This window comes from Calidris pugnax, unplaced genomic scaffold, assembly GCF_001431845.1.
Source record: "Calidris pugnax isolate Ruff unplaced genomic scaffold, ASM143184v1 scaffold14, whole genome shotgun sequence".
In the NCBI taxonomy this organism is placed as follows: domain Eukaryota; kingdom Metazoa; phylum Chordata; class Aves; order Charadriiformes; family Scolopacidae; genus Calidris; species Calidris pugnax.
Window position 1 is genome coordinate 5,331,170 of NW_015090793.1, and position 15,427 is coordinate 5,346,596.

Consider the following 15,427-nt stretch of genomic DNA (forward strand, 5'->3'; position numbering starts at 1 on the left):
CCCCGGCTCCCCTCCCCCCGCCCACCGGCTACTGCCCCCTCCCTCCCACCGCGCCCCGAGCCGCGTCCCGGGCCGGACGGCGGGGGCTCCCCCGCTCAGACCCACTCACCTCCGTCCCCCCCCCGGGACTCCGGCTTACTCTACTGAGGCACCCGGTCACCGAGGAGACGGGCGCCGGGCTCCGCCACACGACGCGGCGGCCACTGGCTGCGCGGAGCTGTCAGTCACCGCGCTCAACCCGGCAGGGGTGGCGGTCGGGTTCCCGGACAGAGAAAGGGGAGAGACAATACCCCGCCACAAAGAACTACAGCTCCCGGCGTGCCGTGCGAGCGGCCCGCTCCCTGCGGCCGTGGGCAGCGAGCCGCGCGGGGCATGCCGGGCAGCGTAGTTCGCTCTTCTCCCTCCAGCCCCCTCGCCGCCGCCGGCGGGGAGGGGAGTGCGCAGGCGCGGGCGCCCGCTGAGGGGGCGCGAGGCTGAGGCGGGAGGGAGAGCCGGCCCCGCGGTGGACACCGGGGAGGGGGAGGAGTTAAGCGGCCGGTATCGCTTAGGAGCTACAACTTGTTGGGTCCCTTGGGAGCCGGCAGGAGAAAGTGGAGTCGGTTCCTCACACAAACGGCCCGACAGCGTTAGCTGGCAGGGGAGAGACTTGTTGGAATAACTTGCAGCTCTGTTGAAGTTAGTGGCGCTCAGGAGAAGGGGCAGGTTGGTCAGGGAGGACAGGCCGGGGGGCACTCAGAGGTACATCAAACAGGTACGCCGTGCCTTTGGAACCCAGGGAGAAAGCGAGACAGACCTTACAAGGTAAAGGTAAAAGGAGCAAGGTGGCACTAGGATCAACCTTGAAGCAGTCCGATGGGGGTGAGGAGGTAGGCGAGGCATTTTGTAGTAATGAAGCATCCAGAGGGCAGGAGCAGAGTATGTGTAAAGGGAGGTTTTGCCACTCAGGTGGAGCAGGGTGCAGGCAAGAAGTTCTCAAAATACATTGGGGACAGTTCTTTATTTCAAAGGGGAAATACTAGAAAACTGTATTTTAAATAGGAGGAAGAGGAGGAGGGGAAGATGGTCGTACACATAGAAGTGAACATCAGTTAAGAGATTCCCAAAGAATATAAGGTCCAGAACAAGAGAAGAATTAACCAAACGTATTTGACTTTGCTACAGAACCTGAAAATATATTGTGATCTTCAATTGTGGCCAAGGGCTGGCAGAAATCCTTTGTATGGAGGGGATTTCTTCGTTTCGCTCAGTGCACTGGAGCATGAAATGGAACTGAACCTAGCAGGCACAAGGTGTAGGAGAATGCTTACCTTTTCTTTAAGTTTTGGGTTTTTTTCAATCTCCAGAGAAGGATACATGTCGCACATCTCACTGCTGCTATTAGATCTGTAAGAAAACTTTTACATTTCAAAACTGTGGCTTGATGGTTTAGCTTCAGGAATTTTTTTAGTTTTTATCCAGTCTAGGAATTTTTTCCTAATACTTCCTCCTCTTTCTGAAATGTTTGCCGTATACTGGAGCCTTCGGGAAAAATAAAAATACAGGCCAAAAGAAAAAGCCCTTTGGAAAAATAGATGCTCTTGCATCTCACTCCTGGCTCTGCCTTCTCATTCTGCATTTTTTTTCTTTGGTAGTCCATCCCAAGTAGATTTCTACTAATATGAAACATTAGAGTCCAGTTTTGTTATCTCTCTCACCAGGTTTTATGGGAAAAGCTTCCGAAGAGGAAAATAACCAAATAAAATACACATAATTTCTTTTCCTCATCCTCACGGGAGATACCTTAGCAGATCAGTGTAAAATTACAAGATGATAGACCTTCTAACTTCTCCATATACGCTGTGTCCTATAAAAGTACTTATCAAGCCTTTAGGGAGGCTAAAAATTCCAAACATAAGGAAATAGATGGGCTGATTTTAAACCTCCCATGATTGATTCTTTCAGGTGTGGTACAATAATTAAAAAAAATACTCTAGAGATCTAAATTTGCACAAAGAGGTGATAGTTTTTTATCCCTTTGACTGGGGAGATGTCACAGGGACGGGAATGGCACTCCACCAAAAAAAGGTGGGTTTTGGAGTGCCATTCCTTAATAGCCCAATTATTTCCAGCTTCTATGTGAGGGGTCAAGATGTTATGTCTTTTGCCACTATTTCTGTTGCCTGTGCTGCCTCAGCAGAGCTAGAGTTGACTTGCACTACCACCTTGCCTGCAGAATGGAAGATTGGTCAGTCATGTATTTCAGTCTGTAAACGGTAGTAACAGAAGAAAATCTCTTTGAAAGTGACAAGTAAAGGGAAATTGTAACTATTCAGAGAGGTATCTGCAGGTCTCCTATTGAGCCTTTATGAAGTTAATACAAAGAAATTGTGCTTTATTTTCTTTTGAAGAGGAGGTATGCTAGGAAGTGGCATCAGCATCTATTAACTATAAAATAATTACTCCATGGCAATGTCCGATTACCTCTTCCACAGCTAATGAACCTGTCCTATTTGTCATAGCCAACAGAATTGATTGGACTTTTGAAATAACACAGGAGTATGTAATTAGTGTGACTTCACAAAAGGCTTCTCTGTAGCAGAGCCTACAGAGAATTTCCTTCGTGAGTATTGCTCAGCAAGGAAGAGGTGAACACCCAGACTGACATGGAAAGAGGTGTGCTCACACAGCCTACTTGCAAGCAGAAATATCACAGAATCACAGAATCTTCTAGGTTGGAAGGGACCTTAAAGATCATCTTGTCCAACCGTCATCATGAATGCATTTAGGGCTTTTCTTCAGTGTTTTCGGAAACGGTGATTAAGACTTTATGTTAGAATCTGGAACAAGGTGATTAATGGCCCCTCAAAAACCCACACAAGGTCTCAGCTGTGACTTTTCTTGCTGTTGTCAGCACTGTTGGGGACAATAAAGGAAGAAAGGGTGTGAAACAAAGCGATAAGGGTTTGTGGCTTTTGGGCTGTAAAAGCTTTGGCTTATAAGCCTAAGTAGCTTAATGTTGGGTGTACAGACATCTCAATCACACCCAGGGTGGCTGTCACAAAACAGCTTGTCACATTTGATCTGGAGAGGTTTACAATGCATCCTGTAATGAGGTGTGATTGTTGCTGTCACAAACACCAGATGAGAAGTCAGAAAATAAAACAGTCCAGCATCTGATGCAAAGTCTATGGTTTTAATTACTATTGTTTAATTACCATTGTTTAATTACCTTGGTGAAAGGAATGAAAGTGTTGGTTGCTCCTAAAAGCTTTTATTTTAGACATACAGAAATATCCTCACATAAACGCCAGTTTTCTCATTTAATGTTTTCAGTATGTTCAAAATAATATAATTGTATATAATTGTCAGAATTAAATGTGTCTTCAGTATACAAACCTCATTCCAAGTTTCCTAGCTTAATTTTGTTCTGAGCATCATGGAAGACTGTATATCATATCCCTTGTAGTTACTTTGTGTTGACCAGTTAATATGCAGCTGGGAGCAAAATCCTCATTAGAGAACCTATTTCTTAAATTCCAAAAGCTTGTCCTCCCTCAGTCAACCATCAGAGTCCAATCCAAAGGATCAGTGAAGATCGTGTTTTCCGCACTGAGGACCACAGATGAACACAGAGCCATCAACACCTACCTTGGTTTACTAGTTAATCTAATCTTTAGAAATACATTTTTCTTTATTTTAAACGCAATCTTCATCTAGTTAATCTAATCTTTAGAAATACATTTTTCTTTATTTTAAACATAATCTTTTTGTTGTAAACAAAAATTGTAAACACAGATTACTGCTTATTGATCCCCCTTTTTCTTCCCTTACCCATGACTACATGTGATTAAAGTTCGGGTCGTGTTAAGCCTCCAGTACTGATGGACAACCCTAATATATATAACCAAAACATCTACTTTGACTATACAATATACCTAATCTACTTCTGCTAAGAACTGGAAACCCAAGAATTTGTTTTGGCCTTACTGGTGTCAGTGGAAGCACAGAAATGTGTACCCCACCATTTCTTGTGGGCAAATAGTGTATACCCTAAATTCTGCAGTTCCTGAGGAATACCTTGGTGAACCAGCATGATTTTAAACTCTTAATTTCATATTGTATCATGGACACCTTCTAATATTGCTAAAACACACAAAAAATGGGGAAAAAATAATTTTCTAGTGTATTTCATTCTATTTTTTTTGCTCTGAAGGGATATCTCTGAAACATTACTGAAGGCTTTGTGGTTTTTTCTTGGGTGCTTTTTTGTTCTTTAAGCCTTAGAGCTTCAATCTCATAATTCAAAATTGGCTGACTTACTAACCTGCAATAGCCTTGCTGTTCTATGTGTCGTCTGTCCCATTGGGCTCATTTAAGCAAAGTGTCTTCAGTCCAATTGGGTCTAAAAGCGTGTGGCAGCTGAATGTAGTTGTTCTGAAGAAGCACTGTACATGTTTGGTGCTGTGAGGGAAAGGGATGTCTCAGGGAAGCGTTCCTTGTGGCTCTAAGGACCATGCCAGAAAAGTCATCATCAGCGTATTCAGCAACAGCTTCTCAGAGTGAGCAAGCTCTACCCTTGCATCTAAACAGCAAGCTGAATTGGGATCACCAATGACATCTCACAGTGCTCTACTCCCATGTCCCTTTTTTCTTCTTTGAAGCCATTTTCAGTGTGGTTCTCAGGTTCACACATGGTACAACAGTGAGACAGCGGGACTCGGCTGGGTGAGTTTATTGCTAAGCACATTTCCTAGGTGACGAGGCACAAATGTCAGTACCAAAGTGTCACTTGTATCCCTAAACCTCAGGAAAAACATGCTGAGAGTTCTCCAAGTTCACACATGGATTCCATGAAAAGAAACTGAGTGAAAACGGGAGCCTGAGGCACTGAAGAGGTGACATCAGTAATAGACATAGTGACTTTGCATATTCTTTTTTAACATAATTCCCCTCATAAAAGACTCTGGCTCTAAGACAAACTATGCAGCATCAAAGTGTGGAGGAGGGATCCTCTACTCCCAGTTGCTTACCCTGGAATTGGAGAACACATTTTATCTCATCTCCACTTGGGATGTGGCAAAGTCAAGTCTAAGCATTTTCCCATTTTCTAATCCAAGCTTTTTATCTGCAGACTTTGGAGAACAACAGAAGGTCCTTTTGGAACAAATTCAGTCTGTCTTTAGGATCCCTGTCCCAGGCACTGCTCTGCTCATAATCTGTTCTCCTGAAGTTCAGCTGAAAAGGCATGACATGACTGCAAGGTCTACCTTGGCAGAGGCTTTTTTTGCAGCTAAGAGCTTCCTTGCCTAATTACAGGATTCTGCCCTGACTCTCAGACCTGATTTAACTCAGGCTGACTTAACCTTCCTCCACCTTATATAAGATTCCGAATGGCTTTTAAGATTAGAAGATACCTGCTCATTCTGGGTAAAAGTCATCATGATTATTAGCATAAAAACTCATTAAGATATACCTACATAAAGTAGAACAATTTCTTCATGCTCCACCAAAACTTTGGTTTCATTTAAGACTAGCCTTGCAGTTATTCTCTATTGACATTTTGGAATGAAAAGAAATTGATTTCTCCATTAAGTGCATTTTTTAAGAGTCACATTGGCCTTTGGCAGCACGTGTGGAAGTCTTCTCAGTGCCCTCACCATCGCTTCTTAAGGTTCCTCTCAGAAGTAGGTTAAGATCTTGCCTCCTATGAAAATTCTGTTCCATGGTAAAAGTTGAATGCTGGTGGCTTATCTCTTTGAACCCATGGCATCCAACTTCCTCTTTCACCTTTTTAAGGATGCTTTTGTGGTGGCTGTTTCATGAGCCAGGTGATCCAGGTGGTTCCTGCTGAAATCCCGGTGATTATGGCAGATCCTCCATAAACATCCTTTCCTTGATAATTGGCTCACTCCAAGTTATTGCCTAGCTTAATGTCCTGATCTAACCTGAAATATAAAATTAGCCGATGCTTTTTTTCATAGGCAGTATTATCTCTCAGACTGAACCTAAACCACACACCTCATACATGAGTATGTTTTCTTTATATTTGGAGCAGGCAAGACAAAATCACAAGACTTAGCTGTATCTCCAGCTAAGAGATTCAGAGGCATAGCTACATCTGGGGACAGATGACTGCCTGTAAGGACTGATAGGAATTTTCTTCTAGCACTGAGGAACGCTGCACCAGTGTTCAAGAAATTCAAACTTTCAGCAGGCACCATCCCATTCCTGACGTTTCAGCACATGGACTAACTCAACTGAAAATGCTGGTGCTCTTCTGTGAATGAACTGCAATGCAGGTGGGACAATGGAGCTGTTGATTGCACAAATGAATACATACAGAGGGATACTCACACAGAAAGAAAGTCTATTTGAGAATAAAGTTCCGCAATGTATACTGTACCTTCTTAAACCACCTTCCTGCTCTGTTTTCTGAGAGTCTGCAGAAGTTCCTGGGATTGCAAGAGTTAAGAAGCATAAATTTGAGCAGGCACAATTTTTTTGTATAAATCAACACATGAAGGGAGCTGCATGCTTTTACTGGGAAAAAATGTCCTGATCTCTAGAGCATATGTAGCATGTCTATATGTACAGACAACAGATCTTTAAAGATTGCAGCAATCCTGCTATATCATTTTTAATGAGTGCGTCTAAATTAAGGTCTTATTCACATGAGAACGCATGAACCAAATCATGAGAAGTTCTTGCCAGCAAGGAGACATGAAACTAGTGCATAATTTCTGGTGTAATCTATATTAAACCATTTCAACTGTGGTGAAATTCATAGTTTTTACTGAATGAGAACAGCTCTAAACAGGCTTAAATTCTTGAATACAGATGACACGTAGATTTAAACCCTGTGTGGACAGTTGTATTTTTGTGGAAGATTTAACAGTGGTGTATTTCATCTTTATCTAGTGAAGTTCCCAGTTAAGCTAACTGAAAAAAAGCATATAAAATCTTATTCCTATCACTTTAAAGAAAGTATACTGTTACAGTTAACACTGCATAAGTTGACGTGGGCAAGGTTTTATGCATCCATAAAGGAGACAGCATTTGATCTAATTATATTCAATAAAGATAAATTATAGTTAAACCTGTGGGGGGAAGAATGAGGATCATGGAGAGTTTTTTAAGTAGTTTTAATTAATTTTCTAAATATGTTTACTTTGCAGTTCATAGAAAATTGATATTCCTATAGCTTCTCTCACTGAAACAAGCCTTCCTCAAGCTGTGATAAGTACTTCTCAACATTTAAGTATGTAGCAAAATTTATACCTTTAATAGTATGCACCAATTTTTTATTTTTTTTTCTTGCAATGCATAGCAATCCAGAACTCACCCCTAAGGTAACAACACACAGTTGGGAAGTCAGACTGCCATTGAAAATGTTACAAACATGTTTAAAAATTCAAATTCAGATATATATTTATTTTTTAAGTTATTTGCCAAATTTTTAGAACCTGATGGAAGGAACACAGTTTAAGAAAAGAGGATCATAAAAGGATTCATTTTCAGATGACTGAAGGCAGCTACTTTGAAAGATATTTTCATATGAGCTACTTTCTTCAAAAAAATATTTTAGTACTGAACAATAGATTTGGAATACAAGCAACACCCTTCACTACATTGCAAATATTTCACAAAGACATAACTTTCAACCAGGATCAAACTGAGATCTTATCTGTAGTAATTAGTCAGCTCTAGATAACTAGATGTCATTTGGTGCAGATGACTGATCTGTTTTTCAAAGAACATACCTGAAATTATTCATCCTTATTAGAAATGTGTTTCAATAAAACACCTTAACATGAACTGCAGTAGAATGAAAAATTTCCAGCCAGGAAAATCATGTGTAGAAACACAATTTTACTCCAAAAATGGTGAAGCAATTTAAATGTTTCTGTTAAAACACTAAAAAAGATCAATACAAAAGTTTAATGATGCAGTCTCAAGCTTGCACACACAGGAAGTATGCTACCCATAAAATCAGGGGAAATAGATTAGCAATCTAGAGACCAGATGGTTGGTATTTACTTGCTGACATAACACCACCAAATGTTCCTAAATTTCTTTTTCAAATTTGCCTTTCACATTACGTTATCAGCATAGGAACTGATCCTGCAAACATATATATACAGAGTTGGAGAAATTTATCCATTTGAGTAGTCCCATTGGCTAGAGGTTATCCACAGAACCAGGCTGTCAACTTAGTGTAAGTCTACAGAGTTGTAAACTCTTTTTGCCTGCACTGAACTGGGCAGCCTAAGCCTGGAAAAATAGTTTTTAAAAAATCCATATGCGTGTTTTTCTGCTGGTTTTGTACTTCGCAAGAGATAGACATTAATGGTGAAAATTATAAAAGACCTTCCATGTCCATATTGCCTGGTTTTGTGGATCACTGGTAAACTTGGCAAGCCCTGAAATAAACTGAAATCTTAAAACACTTCTCCAATTTGAAGTCAAGGAGAAAAAAAAAATAGTTACAAACTATTTTAACCACCGAATTGTTACTACGAACATGAGAAAATGCGGTTTAATTATATGGGAATCTTCTTACAAATTACTTAACCTCTGCAGTCTGTGAAAAATATTTTTGCATACAAATGTTTACCCAGAGACTTATTTTTCTCTGGTGGGAAAAAAAAAAGTCACTGCTTGCTGTACATTATTTATAACTTCTCTAAATTATTTGTAGGAACTGTCTATTCAAAATATACAGAATTTCACTAGTGCTAGATCTTCATATCATAAATTTTCTCCTTCAACATTATATTTTTTCTTCCATTTCCATTTTCCTTCATTTTAAAATGTAGTGTTCCTTCTCATCCCTGTCATTACTAGCTTTGTTTGCAGGCAGTTACATTGCCCCTTTGCCCAACATTTTTTTCCTTTCATCACAGTCTGCTTCTCCTCAACTGCTTGCATGTTTCTCAATGTCTCATTTTCTTATCTGCCACCTCAAGCTCCTTTTCATTCTATTTTTACATTTCTTTCAAAGTCACCTGCCTCCAGGCAGTGTATTTCCTCCCCAATTTATTTTTTTCCATTTGCACCATCTGTGTGTCGGTATATGTAATCCAGGCACTTCATTTATTGGAAGTGATATCATACTGTGTTGACCCCGTTACTGCCCTGAAAATAAGAAATTTGTTTTGCAGTGCTACAGTTTATTTGTTGATCACACTTCTAGAAGCCATGAGGGAGTTCCTTTAATGTCATAGTTACAATGATAAACTTGAGTAACCCCCGATGTGCTCTCCTGAATACTTATTACCCTCTGAACTCCCAGCTCACACAGACAGAGAAGCAGTGTCTCGTTTTTGCAAAACCAGGAATTCTACCAAGCATTTTAATTCTAGGCAACTCTTTCAAGATATAATTAGTCTGCATAACTCAAACAGTCAAATGTCTTCATCTGCAGCTAACTGCCCCATATAGATGAGAAATGTGGGCCTACCTAAAAAAAAAAAAAAAAATCTACAACCGGAAAAAATCACTCAACCTGTAATTTCAAGTAAATGTTTGGTCTCAACTAAAACAAATGAAGCAGCAGCACAAAGAAACTATGGGTAAGTAGGACATTTTCAACCTGTTGTCAGAGCATTAGTAAAATTCTGTCATACATGAAAATAGTCACATTTGTCTACAGCAACGCTGTATTCACTCTCTGGACAAAAACAAGGCTAGAATCCAGATAATCTGAAAGGCTGGGAATAAAGCCTTCTGTTAAAGTTGAACTTCTAAATTTAGCTACTAAAAAAATTATGTTTTATGTAGAGATAAAATCTCGCAACCTCCAGAAAACACCACTTCCTTCAATGCTGTTATGTAAGACAATATTCAGAGTCTCATCCAGAATGCTGTATATCATTCTGGTAATTAATCTTAAAAAGGATGAATTCAAAGAGCAAAATTAGCAAAGTAGTCATCAACATAATCTCTACCTTATAAAGGAGTGTCATTCTTCTGAAGAAGGGTTGCATGGGACACAACAGTTGGCTCTTAAGAGTAAACGCTACAGAAAGCAGCAAGGTCACAGGTTACAAGAAGAAAATGGTATAAATTTACCAGGAGTAATCACAGAACAAAATCCTGGCATGGTTTGGATTATAAGGGACAATAAAGATCATCAAGTTCCAACCCCCTGCCATGGGTAGGGACACCTCCCCACTAGACCAGGTTGCCCCATCCAACCTGGTCTTGAACACTTCCATGGATGGGGCATCCACAGCTTCTCTGAGCAGCCTGTTCCAGTGTCTCACCACCCTCACATTAAAGAATTTATTCCGAATATCTAATCTGTATCTCCCCTTTCAGTTTAACACCGTTACCCCTCATTCTCTCACTACACTCCCTGATCTAGAGTCCCTCCCCATCTCTCCTGTAGGCCCCCTTCAAGGTACTGGAAGGCTGCTATAAGGTCTCCCCAGAGCCTTCTCTTCTTGAGGCTGAACAACCCCAATTCTCTCAGCCTGTCCTCACAGGAGAGGTGCTTCAGCCTTCTGATCATCTTCATGCCCCTCCTCTGGACTCGCTCCAACAGGTCGATGTCCTTCTTATGTTGGGGGCCTCAAAGCCGAAGCAATCCTAGAAGCAATCCCATCTGTCATGCAGCTCTTCATATAATTCTGGGGACAAAACACCTAATTCATTTTAAGATACAGGTCCACACATTTACAAAAGGGACTATATGATATGGTTGCTTGTGGCATCAGGCAAGGAATCAGCAGATTTCCTTCATTCCTGTGTTCCTTCCTACTGCACTGGTTATAATTCTCACAGCATGCAAGATGGGCTACCTACTATATGGTACAAGGTTCAAATATGCTGCCATTGTTATTGCTCATTAATTGGATTTAATTGCTATAAGGTTCAAGTGGATAATATCAGTAAATATAATTAATTCCCATGGCATCAGGGGTGGGGGGGAAGACAGGGAGAGGAGCTGTTCTTTATATCTTCCTGACAGATCTATACTTGGAATGTGCAAAACCATGACAAAGCACACAACGTATATCTCCTCTCTCTATATGCCTGTACGACAATGCTCTTACAAGTATTCTGACCACCTATTAGGAACACTCCTGCTTTTAACAGTAATTCTGCTGGCAGAGATACAATAAGGTTTCATGATTCTCTTTCAGATATGACTAATTCAATTTAGATACACAAAAGTATTTGGAATTTCACGTTTGCTAAATGTCACTATCGCCCTATCTTTGCAGAATCAGACCAAACACTTGTCATTTTTCCAATCACCCAATCACTGCAGTAAAGGTGGAGCGGAGGGAAGTTATTTCATTTCTATTTCAGCAGCCACCATTTTCTGCAGGTTCAGTCTTCTACTACAGTTGCATTATCCTGTTACCATGAATTGAACTCTGTAGGAATGGTCCACACTCACGTACTTAATCATTCTTAATCTTCATACCTGCAGGATCTTCTAAGAAATATTTCCATATGTTATTAATTTGCTTGGTGAGTATAATCTTCATCCTGTTCACCAAGCATAATTACAGATTAATGGTTGGGTCTGGGTTTTAAAATGGTTCAGCTAACACTAGGTTAGCAACAATACATTAAATTCTATAGGAAAATGCAAACACCTTCAAAAACAAAGTTTCGAGACAGTTCATTATTTAATAGGGGGAATGGAAAACGGCCCGAGTTCTTAGCACTAACATTAATCCTATACTTTTATATCTGAATCTAACTTTCAGTCTTGCAAATACAGTGAAAGCATCAGATATGCTTTTCAAGGAGAACAAAAAAAAAAAACCACAAAGCTACATAGGAAATTAAGGCAATGAATTTTTGAATTTATGTTAAAGGTTATTTCAATGTCATATTTCCCTAAAGAACGGAACACTCTCTGTGGTACTTCATCTTAAGGATGTAAATACAATGTTGTGCCTCCAGCTCCCTCTTGTGGTATATTAGTGTTGATCTGCCTTACGGACCACACCTTGAAACATCGAATTGCATTCCGAAGTTGTGCCACCAGCAAATACCACTGAAGAGATGTTGAATGTTCTTCATGGCTTCCACCTCGAGTTTTGAGGGTCGGTGTAGGGGGTCTTTACACTGCAATTAAGAATTAAAAGACTTTGACCACGGTTATCTCTCCCAGTGTTTTTCACTGTCCCAAAGCATAGTATCTGCCCAGCAATAATAAATAGGTTTCTTCTTTTTCTTTATTTCACTTGATAGATTATATATATATATGTATATACACACAGTACAATATTTTTCTTTCGTGATAGAGAATATATGAGAGTTTTCATTGCTGGTTGTTCATTAAGTCAACAGATTCCAGTTAATAATGAAAAAAATTAAACATTTAATATCAAAAGCAACTTCAAGTATCTTCTATACATTTTAGTATTCAGTATATAGTAAGGTGGTTTGGGGGTTTTCTTTTTATATCAAAAGTGTATTTGAATAGACTATTTTACCCTAATACTTTAGAGTACTATTCATATCAGGCATGGCATTTAAAATTATGTATCTCATAGTCCCAACTAGCTCTTCACAAGAACCATAGGTCACTTGTACAATCACGGCATGTGTTTCAAAACAGGGTTTAATCATCGGCAAAGTCAAGATGCGGTTACCATGTTTAGAAATGCACTATTTTGCTATCCTACAGAAGGTCAGGCTACAGTCCATGATGTGAAGCAACATACAACACCACTGTTTGTAAAACAACACCTGACCTAGGCATAAATAGTACTGAAGTTCCCAGAGCTATTCATCCCTTAACCTTTCCGTATAAAAATAATTCAATTTAGGCATATATTGCACTAATTTTATCATACTGGATACCTCTCACCCTGCATTATCTGTTCTTTTTGCTGAACTAAGATCACACTAAGGTTTTAATTTCCATGGAAAACCTGGGAATAGGGCAACAGACACACATATGGTGTGCAATAAAGGGATACCTATAATATCAATAGTAATCTCAGAGGCATTCACAAAGGAAACTACACATTAGATTTGGAGATCATTTTCTCCAGTAGATTCATCATTCTCTCCTGTAGCTGCAGGCTTTGAACTTGAATGATGTTTTGCTGATCCAGAATCCTGCGCACTTCTCTACAGGTTTCTTCCATAGCTCTACTCAACTTCTTTTGTTCTTCCAACATGGCCTCCATTAATTTTAGCTTCTTCTTTTGGAAGCTGCAGCTTTGCATTTTTCTTTTCTTAACTGGTCTTTCTTCAGCTCTGAAAGGTGAATATTTGTTAACAATTAAACTCATATTTATAAAAAAAAATATATGTTAGAACCTAAAATTCTATACTCCATTCTTGGCCACACTACAACCTAGTCCTGTTTTCAAACCCCTCTGTGTTCTCCAATGAATTCCCTCTCAAGTTGATGCCAAAACATAAGTATCATTGTATTATTGTATAGTATTACAGACTGAAAAAAAAAAGTTTTTAAATCTCATTATTTTTAATAAGAATCTTCCCAGCAGAATACCGAGCTTTTTTTTTTTTTTTTTTTTTTTTTTTTTTTTTTTTGGGATTACAGACTGAAAAAAAAAAGTTTTTAAATCTCATTATTTTTAATAAGAATCTTCCCAGCAGAATACCGAGCTTTTTTTTTTTTTTTTTTCTTTTCTTTTTTATCTTGAGGTTTCTTACAGATTGAATTTATGAACTCTACTGGAAGAGACATTTTGCTTATCTGGCCATTACAAAGCCTGCAATAACCATCCCATCCAGACAAAGTGCTGCACTGTGTGGTGGTTAAGGTACAGTTCGGTTTTTAATGCATTGCATCACTACAACATACTAGTCTCAGAATTTGCCCTTGCACTGAGACACAGCAGTTGCACTGACCACTCATTCATCACAAAACACTATAAACAACATAAAAGTTTAGCAGGATACAGCTCACAATATTCAGTCTTTTCTTACAGGTCACAGACTGATCCCATTTCACATTTGCTTTTACAGGCATTTGCCACTCGCACTTTAAGATTACTTTTTTTTAATTAAATGTGTTTGTCACAAACACAGGATACTATGGCTACCTTCTTCTCATATTTAGGTTAACGACAGTTTTTATCAAGCAGGATAGCTAACAAAATAAACCATACTTCCCTTCAAACTCCTAACCTTTTAATGGACATTTCAAGTATACTATAACCCTCTGCCTATTGATTTGTTTTCATCATACTATAAAAGCAAGAGTCTGTATTCAATACAGTAATTATTTCCTGTTTGGATGTTAAAAACTTCTGTAGCCTTTGAAGAACACCAGACCGCCTAATCCAAGGCTGTCTATGTATCCAGTCACGTTGATGCTCCCCTAGCAGAACATCTCTAAATTCTCTCAGGGTATAAAGTTAGACAAACATGTATCAAATTGTCCATCCTCATCTGAAATCTATAGAACTGCCATGTGCAATCTGGGTAATATTTGATGAATTTCCTCTATGCTGCATCATGCTGAGTTTCTGTTTTGGAAGAAAGAGCTAAACCATGGAATACAGACAGTGTTCTCAAGATGTGAAGTCCACACGGCCATACTAATGGGGTGACAGTGCAACACATTAATTCAAAAGCAGCCTACACAGCCTACAAGTCAGAGCACACACACATAGATCTGCTTCTCTCAACCCGTAATCTAAGAAAGAAGCACCCTGAATTGTGAAGGAGGAAAAAAGGCAAGTAGAAGACAAATGAACTGCACATCATAAAAATCTCCAGTTACAGCTGGATAACTGCTTTTCTAATTTAAAGTGACAGTCCACGTGTTCATTTACACTTTTTGCAATTCCAGACTGGAGTCCCCAACATCAAAGTTATCTGATGATGGGTCTTGAAGGCCCTTCACACAAAAAGCAATCTCAGTTGTGTTCTGCCAAATGCAGTATCCTTTAAAGGGTGAGATGCAATAACGAGGTAGCACAATTAGGAGCAGTATGCCACGTCAATGCTTTGCAGATTTCAAGACACCCTTGAATAAGGGTAACTTGAACTCTTGAGGAATGTGTTTTTATTAATGTGAGGAAGAGGAGTGGGGAGGGAGGTCATTCAGCTGTGGCAGATTTGTATCATTATTTCATTCATGTTTTTATCCTACTGGACAGGATTTGTGCAACACTGACTGTGACACTCAGATCTCTCAGCAAAAGAAATAAACAATCCTAAGCACCTGAAAGACTTAATAACAAAAAGACACAAGTCCCTTGATATTTAAGAGTGCAATGGCCCAAAAAGGGTGAGGTCTGTGAAAAGAAACAAGTGGATTAAATTAAATGCTATTAAAATAGTAGAGAAAAATAAATTAGGATTGGTCTTCAGGGAAACTGTTTAGTCATTTGAATGTGGTGTCCCCCTGTGCATAGGTAGAAAAGAACAATAATCTTCCTTTATAAATGTACACTAACAAGGTAAAAAAAGACCACTGACTTTCAGATTATCCAAGAAT

At 39.4% G+C, this 15,427-nt stretch overlaps 2 protein-coding genes across 10 annotated transcripts in view; both read right to left on the bottom strand.

Moving 5' to 3' along the window:
* RGS12 (regulator of G-protein signaling 12) overlaps nt 1–217 on the bottom strand; it is an 89,986-nt gene extending 89,769 nt beyond the window's left edge. For all 6 annotated transcript variants that reach the window (XM_014935976.1, XM_014935968.1, XM_014935967.1 and 3 more), the window contains exon 1: nt 110–217. The gene's annotated coding sequence lies outside the window, so the exon portion shown is untranslated. The remainder of the gene's footprint in view (nt 1–109) is intronic.
* Nucleotides 218–12,161: 11,944 nt separating this feature from the next.
* Nucleotides 12,162–15,427, bottom strand: part of MSANTD1 (Myb/SANT-like DNA-binding domain containing 1) — a 43,790-nt gene continuing 40,524 nt past the window's right edge. For all 4 annotated transcript variants that reach the window (XM_014966745.1, XM_014966748.1, XM_014966747.1 and 1 more), the window contains one exon: nt 12,162–13,209. In XM_014966745.1, the coding sequence (XP_014822231.1) occupies nt 12,969–13,209 (241 nt within the window). In that variant the 3' untranslated portion in view covers nt 12,162–12,968. The remainder of the gene's footprint in view (nt 13,210–15,427) is intronic.